The sequence below is a fragment of the Penaeus chinensis genome, chromosome 14, assembly GCF_019202785.1.
Source record: "Penaeus chinensis breed Huanghai No. 1 chromosome 14, ASM1920278v2, whole genome shotgun sequence".
Classification (NCBI taxonomy): domain Eukaryota; kingdom Metazoa; phylum Arthropoda; class Malacostraca; order Decapoda; family Penaeidae; genus Penaeus; species Penaeus chinensis.
In genome coordinates, this window is record NC_061832.1 from 16859532 (window position 1) to 16869531 (window position 10000).

Here is a 10000-nt window from a genome sequence, read left to right on the forward strand (position 1 = left end):
GCAAGCTTGCTAGACGAGAACACTGCACCGAAAAAAACATACCTGGCGATGCATTTGTACCTTTCCCCCAATGAAAAACCAATTCTAAAATAAACACGTATTCATAAACTCTCCAGTTCCCACAAACCGATTTTCTTCTACTCTTTGCCTGCATAATTATGTTATTACAGATCCAGTGCATTATAATCACTGTCTCCATAATAGGGCAAATGACGTGGAGTTTTTTTTTTTTTACCAACCATCTGTTATCTGGTCTGCCTTTCCCTTTATGTTTAGTGTCTTATATTCCTTTCAGTTTCTTTGTGTTTTTGTTGTAGAGATAGATAGATAGATAGATAGATAGGCAGGTAGGAGGCAAGTTGGTAGGTAGGTAGGTAGATGGATACAGATATAGATACATATAGTTATATAGATAGATCGAAAGATGCATTTTTATCTACACGCACATGTACACTCTCTCACACACACACACACATTCATAAATAAATAGATAAATATGAAAGCATGTATATATGCATATATGTGTATATATTCATACATATATATATATATATATATATATATGTATGTGTGTGTGTGTGTGTGTGTGTGTGTGTGTGTGTGTGTGTGTATATATATATGTATATATATATATATATATATATATATATATATATATATATATATATATGTATATGTGTATGTGTGTATGTATGTATGTGTATATGTGTGTGTGTATATATATATATATATATATATATATATATATATATATATATGTATGTATGTATATATATGCATATATGTGTATATATATATATATATATATATATATATATATATATATATGTGAATATATATATATTTATTTATATGTATATATATATACATACACACATACATATATAGATAGACAGATAGATAGATAGATAGATAGATATAGATATCCGACTTCATTTATACACCGAAGCCCTTCTTCTCGGCCATAAGGAAGTGTTCGTTATAATTAATGTTCATTTTATGATTTTATGCTTGAGTTCGTCATCTTTTTTAATGGTCTGTAAATAAAGACAAAGTGCTGAAAGAATTACTAAGAGTTTCGACTTTACAGCATACAAATCACTGTTAAGGTTACTGGTGTTTATAGATGAACGTGTGTGTGTGTGTGTGTGTGTGTATGTGTGTGTGTGTTTACATGTACAAGGATGTGTGTAAATGAGATAGATAGATAGATAGTGGGGAAAGAGAGAGGGTGAGAAAGAAAGAGAGAGAGAGAGAAAGAGAGAGAGAGAGAGAAATAGAGAGAGAGAGAGAGAGAGAGAGAGAGAGAGAGAGAGAGAGAGAGAGAGAGAGACAGAGAGAGAGAGAGAGAGAGAGAGAGAAATAAAATCTCACCATCTATCCACTTATATGAATCAAACGGACAACCAAAGAACATGATAAATGATTCAATTATTCTAAATGTTCTATCCTTATCGAACGAACCGACCAGAAGAACAAAAATGTTATCCCTTGCCACCCAGATTTCCTGCAACAGACTATTGCAACTTCGTGACGAAAAGATTACAGCGCGACCTTCACATCTGACCTACACAGGGGATGCACTGTCACGCTTCACGCACATGTACTCACAGGAACACGCACATGGATGTAGGTACTCACAGGAACACGCACATGGATGTAGGTACTCACAGGAACACGCACATGGATATAGGTACTCACAGGAACACGCACATGGATATAGGTACTCACAGGAACACGCACATGGATATAGGTACTCACATGCACACGCGTACAGGTATTCACACGCACATAAATACAGGTACTCACATACACACGCGTACAGGTATTCACACGCACATAAATACACACGCACACACGCACATGCACTCACACTCACACGCACACGAATAAATGCACTCACGCGCAAACGCACATAAACACCTTTACCGGCACGCACACGCGTACGTAAACACACACGCACAACATTCATACAAACACACAATCACGTACTTGCTTCCCCTACATTTTAGCCATTTCCAAAAATAGTATATTATTTATGAAATGATTCGGAGATTACATTATTTTACGAAACGGAAAGAGAAAACATTCGGGTCAAATGCGCCATGACCTTTCTGACCTCTTCTGTCACGAAGTCACGAAGTTAAAAGCAAAGGCAACATTGAAAGACTGAGAGAAGAGAGAGAGAGAGAGGAGAGACAGACAGACAGGCAGAAAGCGAGAGAGAGAGACAGACAACCCGACAGACAGACAGACAAACAGAAAGAGAGAGAGAGAAGCAGAGAGACAGACAGACAGACAGAAAGACAGACAGAAAGCGAGGGAAAGAGAGAGAGAGAGACAGACAGAAGAGAGAGAGAGAGAGAGAGAGAGAGAGAGAGAGAGACAGACAGACAGACAGACAGAAAGCGAGAGAGAGAGACAGAGAGACAGACAGACAGACAGAAAGCGAGAGAGAGAGAGACAGAGATACAGACAGACAGACAGACGGAAAGCGAGAGAGAGAGACAGACAAACAGACAGACAGACAGACAGACAGACAGAAAGCGAGAGAGAGAGACAGAGAGACAGACAGACAGAAAGCGAGAGAGAGAGAGACAAACAGACAGACAGACAGAAAGCGAGCGAGACAGACAGACAGACAGACAGACAGACAGACAGACAGGAAAGCGAGAGAGAGAGAGAGACAGAGAGACAGACAGACAGATAGACAAACAGAAAGAAAGCGAGCGAGAGAGTGAGAGAGAGAGAGAGAGAGAGAGAGAGAGAGAGAGAGAGAGAGACAGACAGACAGACAGACAGAAAGCGAGAGAGAGACACAGAGAGAGAGAGACAGACAGACAGACAGACAGAAAGCGAGCGAGCGAGCGAGCGAGAGAGAGAGAGAGAGAGAGAGAGAGAGAGAGAGAGAGAGAGACAGACAGACAGACTGAAACATAACAGACAGATAAATAGACATGCATAGAGAAGCAGAGATAGACAGACACAAACAAGTATATATAGAAATATAGACAGACAGAGAGATAAACAGAGACAAAAAGAAATAAAGAGAAACAGAATCTGTCAAACAGAGAGACACAGAGACAGACCGAGAAGGAAGGAAAGAGAGAGAGAGAGAGAGAGAGAGAGAGAGAGAGAGAGAGAGAGAGAGAGAGAGAGAGAGAGAGAGAGAGAGAGAGAGAGAGAGAGAGAGAGAGAGAGAGAGAGAGAGAGAGAGACAGAGAGATAGATAGATAGATAGATAGATAGATAGAGAGAGAGAGAGAGAGAGAGAGAGAGAGAGAGAGAGAGAGAGAGAGAGAGAGTCATCGAAACAGAGAGAAAGACAAAAAAAGAAAAAAAAAAAAAAATACACATGACTTGCCAAATAAAGGAAGCGACCAGAAGTGCCGACGATTTTCCCATGGCAGCCACCAAACTCTTACACTTTTATTTCTTCTCCTCTTTTTTCATCTATTTTTACGTTCAAGGGAAACCGAGCTAGGTGACTTGGCTCTCGTTTCCCAACGGACGTGGCTGTGTATGTATAAATGGAGGAGCGGCCGGTCGAATCCTCTCACTCGTTGAGAAGACGCGCCTGGGTGCACTTCTAAGGTCAGAGAAATACAGAATCCCTCGCATGGATTTAGGATTTTGGGATTACCTACACGTCGGTGGATTAGCGGTGTTGTGAATATTTGTGGTGTGTTGTTGGATAAGCTAACGAAGGTATGGTTTTGGTTGTAGTGAAATGAGTGGATTGGATTTGCCTAATGAACGTTTTAACACGGATGGAAAATCGAATTTTTAATTATAGCAAAATTAACGTTTGTTTGATTAAAACGTTCTTGTACAACTGGAAATGACGGTAATGTTTCTCAGATTTTTTAAACTATGGTGCCTGAATGTTGCAGTTTACAGGGACGTATCACACTTATTTGTGATAATTGTCACAAATAAGTAACAATTATTTGAATTAACAGCAAATTGAATATAGCAATATAAGTTATTCCTCCTCCTTTTCCTTCTCCCTTTTTCTTCTATTCCCCGTCTTTCTTCACCTCCTCCTCCTCCTCCTCCTCCTTCTCTTCCTTTTTTCCTCCTCTTCCTCCTCCTCTTCCTCATCATCTTCATCTTCATCTTCATTATCAGCATTCATCTTCGTCTTCATCTTCATGATCATCATCTTTATCATCATTTTCATCATCTTCACCTTTATTATCATCATCTTTATCTTCATCATTTTCATCATCATCTTCATCATCTTTATCTTCATAATCATCATCATCATCTTCATCTCCATCTTCATCTTCATCTTCATCTTCATCTTCATTATCATCATCCTCTTCATCTTCATCATCATTTTCATCATCTTCACCTTCATTATCATCATCTTTATCTTCATCATCTCCATCTTCATCTTCATCATCTTCATCTTCATTATCTTCTCCATCATCATCATCATATTCACCTTCATTATCATCTTTATCTTCATCATCGTCTTTATCATCATCTCCATTTTCATCTTCATCATCTTCATTATCTTCATCATCATCTCATTATCTTCATCATCATCTTTATCTTCATCATCATCATCATCATCTTCATCATCATCATCATCATCTTCATCATCATCATCATCATCTCCATCTTCATCATCTTCATCATCGTCATCGTTATCTTCATCTTTATCATCTTCATCATCTTCATCTTCAACTTTATCATCTTAATCATATTCATCTTCATTATCATCATCATCATCATCTTCATCTTCATAACCATCTTCCTCATCATCTTCTTTATCTTCATCTTCATTTTCATCATCATCGTCGTTGTCATTGTCATCATCATCACCATTGCACTCCTCCTCCTCCTCCTCCTCCTCCTCCTCTTCCTCCTCCTCCTTCTCCTCCTCCTCCTCTTCCTCCTCCTCCTCTTCCTCCTCCTCCTTCTCCTCCTCCTCCTCTTCCTCCTCCTCCTCCTCCTCCTCCTCCTCCTCCTCCTCCTCTTCCTCCTCCTCCTCTTCTTCCTCCTCCTCCTCCTCCTCCTCCTCTTCCTCCTCCTCTTCCTCCTCCTCCTCCTCCTCTTCCTCCTCCTCCTCCTCCTTCTCTTCCTCCTGCTCCTCCTCCTTCTCCTCTTCTTCCTTTGCTTCTTCCTCCTCCTCCTCCTTCTCTTCCTCTCCTCCTCCTCCTCTTCCTCCTCCTCCTCTTCCTCCTCCTCCTCCTCTTCCTCCTCCTCCTCCTCCTCCTTCTCCTCTTCTTCCTTGCTTCTTCCTGGTATTACGGGATTAACCTTTCATTATTTTCTTATTAACAAATGATGACTTTGGTTCAAGGTGATGTACCGGCACCATTTGAAGGACACACTCTCTTTTGTTAAATATAAAATGTATTGTCTGTTTACATTAATATGAAGGAAAAAGAACATTAGTTGTAGGATTTTTAAATAAAATTATTACGAAGAAAAAAAAATTAGTAGTAGGATTTTTTAATAAAATTATTATGATAAAAAACAAATATTAGTAGTAGGATTTTTAAATAAAATGATTACGATAAAAAAACATTAGTTGTAGAATATTTATATAAAATTATAATATGATAAAACACATTTTTTAAAGAGAAAAGCGTGATCTATTTTCCAAATTTCCAGTGTTCTTATGCCGGGGTATTTCCACACTATTTCACAGACGCCGGGAGAAATGGAAGGGGGGGGGGGGTAGTCTGAGAGAGAGAGAGAAAGAAATGCGTCTTCAAAAATCATTAGTTATGTTTCATCCCAGATGTCTATGTATCCAGAGCTTTCTCGCCCAGACTTGCAAAATATCCTTCCTTGACACATATGTATCCACACCTCTCCTCCCTTGACACATATGTATCAATAACTTCCCTCCCTTGACACATATGTATCAATAACTTCCCTCCCTTGACACATATGTATCAATAACTTCCCTCCCTTGACACATATCACCACAGCATCCCTCCCTTGACACATATCCACGCCATATATGTATCCACAGTTCCTCTACTTATTGCAGATGAAGCTAACAGTCTTGGCTGCATTGCTAGCGCTGACGTCAGCCGGGAGATACGAAAATGATGTCGTTTCTCTCGATTACACGAAAGGAAACGTTCAGAGTATGGTACGTGCGTTAAGCTTGTGTTTGTAAAGGATTTGCTGGAGAAGTAGGTATTCCATAGATGGAGTGGTAAATGTACCTGTAGATGTATATACATAGATATGATTAGTAGGCCTAAATAGATATGAGAAGGGATATGGAAAGAGATTGGGAAGATGAGGAAAGAGGGAGAGAAAGGGAGAGAGAGAGAGAGTGAGAAAGAGAGAGAGAGAGAGAGAGACAGAGAGAGAGAGAGAGAGAGAGAGAGAGAGAGAGAAGAGAGAGAGAGAGAGAGAGAGAGAGAAAGAGAAAGAAACAGGCAGACAGACAGACAGACAGACAGAAAGAGAGAGAGCGGGAGAGCGGGAGAGAAAAACATACAAACAGACAGACATGTAGAGAAAAAAAAATCAAGAAACGAACATACAAACAAACATAAAAAAAAAAACAGAAATATACAACCAAAAAAATTACACACGAAGAACACCTGAGTCAACGTGAGTCAACGTGAATATTGCATGAACGGGAAACAAAGGAAATGAGAAACCAGGTCGCGGTGAAAGCAACGTCGAGGTCAAAGGAGGGTCGCGTGTGGTGAGTGTGATGTTCTTCGATGATGCTTTGTTTAAATATAACCACATAAAATTATTTCTCTGCTTACTCCTCCTTTTCCTTCTCTTATTCTTCCTCATTTTCCTTCTCTTGCTCTTCCTCCTTTTCTTCTCCTACTCTTTCTCCTTTTCCTCCTTCTACTTCTCCTTTTTCTTCTGCTACTCTTCCTCTTTCTTCGCCTCCTTCTCTTTCTCCTTCTCCCTCTCTTTCTTCGCCTCCTTTTCCTTCTCCTTCTTTCCCTCTTTCTTCGCCTCCTCCTCCTTTTCCTTCTTTCTACGCTCCTTCTCCTTCTTCTTCTCCCCCTTTTTCTTCGCCTCCTCCTCCTTCTTCTTCTCCCCCTCTTTCTTCACCTCCTCCTTCTCCTATTCCCTCTCTTTCTTCACCTCCTTCTCCTTCTCCTATTCCCTCTCTTTCTTCTCCTCCTCCTCCTCCTTCCCCTTCTCCTTCTCTATGCGGGGGAAAATAATGTCAAATTTCACATTTTTCTTCCAGGAATGATGAATGGATGATTTTCGTCTTAAAAATGTTTATGTTTTTATGAGGATATACTTTGTTTGTTTTCATAATTGCTGTGTTTGTGTGTTTATTATTGTAGCTCATTATTGTTGTTATTATAATTTTCTTTGATATCATTGTGAGTAGAGATATTGTCATTATTGTTTCCTTTGTTATAAACTTGATATATATTATATTACTCCTATCATCATTAACTATGAAGGTTATCGCGGAGATCATCATTATCAAATCCGCGTTCATTTCCCTCTCCCTGTCAAACAACACCTCCATTTCCCTCTCCCAATCATACCACACCATTTCCCTCTCCTTTACTAGACCATACTTCTATTTCTTCTCCCTATCAAATTACATTGTCATTTCCCTTCCCTTATCAAACTCCGCCTCCATTTCCCTCTCCCTATCAAATCACGCCTCTCTTTTCCACTCCCAATCATAACACGGCTACATTTCCCTCTCTCTATACAAACCACACCTCTATTCCCCTCCCCTTGATCTACCACACTTCCATTTCGGTCTCCCTATCACACCACCCCTCCATTTCCCTCTCCCTTTTCACACGCATCCATTTCCCTCTCCCTATCCAACCACGCCTCCATTTCCCTCTCCCTTTTCAAACACCTCCATTTCCCTCTCCCTTTTCAAACACATCCATTTCCCTCTCCCTTTTCAAACACCCCTCCATTTCCCTCTCCCTTTTCAAACACATCCATTTCCCTCTCCCTATCAAACCACCCCTCCATTTCCCTCTCCCTTTTCAAACACATCCATTTCCCTCTCCTAATTAAACTCCGCCTCCTTTTCCACCTTCCAGGTAGACGTGAGTCAGGACGGCAGCGATTACCACTTCTCCTGGCGCCATGACGGAGGCAGGATGTACGAGTGGGCCTTTGGTAACCAGTACTGTGCCAGTCTAGGGAAGGAATGGCACGGTGTCAGCATCGAGAGTCTGGATGAGGACAGAAGGATCTCCAGTATTATAACTGGAGGTAGGGAGTCGAGATCTTTTCTTTTTTTTTTTGTTCTACCTGTCGCCTGATTTCTCTCTCTCTCTCTCTCTCTCTCTCTCTCTCTCTCTCTCTCTCTCTCTCTCTCTCTCTCTCTCTCTCTCTCCTCTCTCTCTCTCTGTGTGTGTGTGTGTGTGTGTGTGTGTGTGTGTGTGTGTGTGTGTGTTTCTGCCTCTCTCTCTCTCTCTCTCTCTCTCTCTCTCTCTCTCTCTCTCTCTCTCTCTCTCTCTCTCTCTCTCTCTCTCTCTCTCTCTCTCTCTTTCTGTCTCACGCACTCACTAGTCAGATTATAATTGAAAATATCCCAACAACAAGAAATTAATTATAAAAGAAAAATCACAGTAAAAATAATATAAACACATTCATTTTTTTCTTTTTCTTTTTCCTTTTCTTTTTCCTTTTATTTTTCTTTTTCTTTTTTCATTTTCTTTTTCTTTCTTTTTTATTGCAGACCGTATGAAATACATCTGGACTGGAGGTGTTCGCCACAACTACAAGTGGTTGTGGCCTTCAGGAGAGGTCTTTGTCGGTCTGAACTGGTCTCCGACTGGAGGGTGAGTGGTTTTAGGCATGGGTGAGTAGCTTATGGCATGGGGTGGGTAGGTTGCTTATGCCATGAGTGAGTAACCTATGGCATGGATGAGCAGCCTATGGTATGGGTAAGTAGCCTATGGCATCAGTTAGTAACCTCTTGCCTGGGTAAGTAGAATGTGGCCTGGGTGGGTAGCCTATGGCATGGATAAGTAGCTTTTGGCATGGGTGGGTAGCATATGGCACCTGTGGAATGACTGTGTGGCTTGTAACAAGAATGAGAGACTTAAGACAAGGTGAATGGCAGTCTTAGGTTCAGTCACCTCTAGTCTGACTCAAGAGAGAGGCCTGTGACGCGGGTCAGTGACCTGTGGTACAACTGAGTGGTCTTTGACGCGATCTGTGGCGCAGGTTAGTGACCTGTGACCCGGAAGAGTGGCTTGTGACCCGGGAGAATGGCGTATCACACGGGTGAGTGGCCTATGACACAGGTGAGTGGCATATGACTCAGGTGATTGGCCTACGAGACAGCTAAGTAAGTGTTTTTTTTCTGGGATTGAGTTGAATGCTGAGGTTTACATATGATCATTTTATATTCGTCACTGTGAATGCTAATTTTGTTTACAATAGATGGGAACAGAATATAAAGATTATAAATGTTATGTCATATCGTCTGTGAATCGACCGAGCAATGATGAATCTTATCTCAATGAATTAATGAATGTGATCGTGTTTATATTGTTTTATTCAACTGGCGCGTATATTACATAATGGTTATGAGTTACAGGTAAAGCGAGTGGTGTTTCATATGAGTAAGTATGAACTGGTGTTCGAGTTCCACATGAGTCATAGTGAAAGGTATCTGCAACTTGAACTCGACTTGCTTTTTGCAATAAGGAGATGGTTGCAGTTTAAGTTGTTGGTTCATGTTACGGGTTAGAGATAAAGATGAAAATATTTTTATAATAGTATATGTATTTTCATAATTGTGTTTTTTTTTCCAAGATAGATTCTATTGTCTGTGTATGTTTTGTATATGTATGTTTGTTTGTTTGTTTTGCGCGCGCGCGTGTGTGTGTGAAAAGTGGACGGAATATAGATATGGATATAGATATATAAAAATATCAATTTAGTCAAATAATCATGAATAGAGGCTGATTAGGACATAGATACCAAAATAATTAGATGGATACAGATAGCTAGATAAGCCAAAACATAGAGATATTACAAAGATAGATATGCA

The 10000-nt window shown here is 40.3% G+C and overlaps 1 protein-coding gene across 1 annotated transcript in view; it reads left to right on the forward strand.

The window, feature by feature from the left end:
* Window positions 1-1578: 1578 nt before the first annotated feature.
* LOC125032367 overlaps window positions 1579-10000 on the forward strand; it is an 8876-nt gene continuing 454 nt past the window's right edge. The window contains exons 1-5 of the mRNA XM_047623463.1: window positions 1579-1777; window positions 3894-3904; window positions 6014-6118; window positions 8034-8208; window positions 8678-8780. Of these exons, the coding sequence (XP_047479419.1) occupies window positions 1579-1777; window positions 3894-3904; window positions 6014-6118; window positions 8034-8208; window positions 8678-8780 (593 nt within the window). The remainder of the gene's footprint in view (window positions 1778-3893; window positions 3905-6013; window positions 6119-8033; window positions 8209-8677; window positions 8781-10000) is intronic.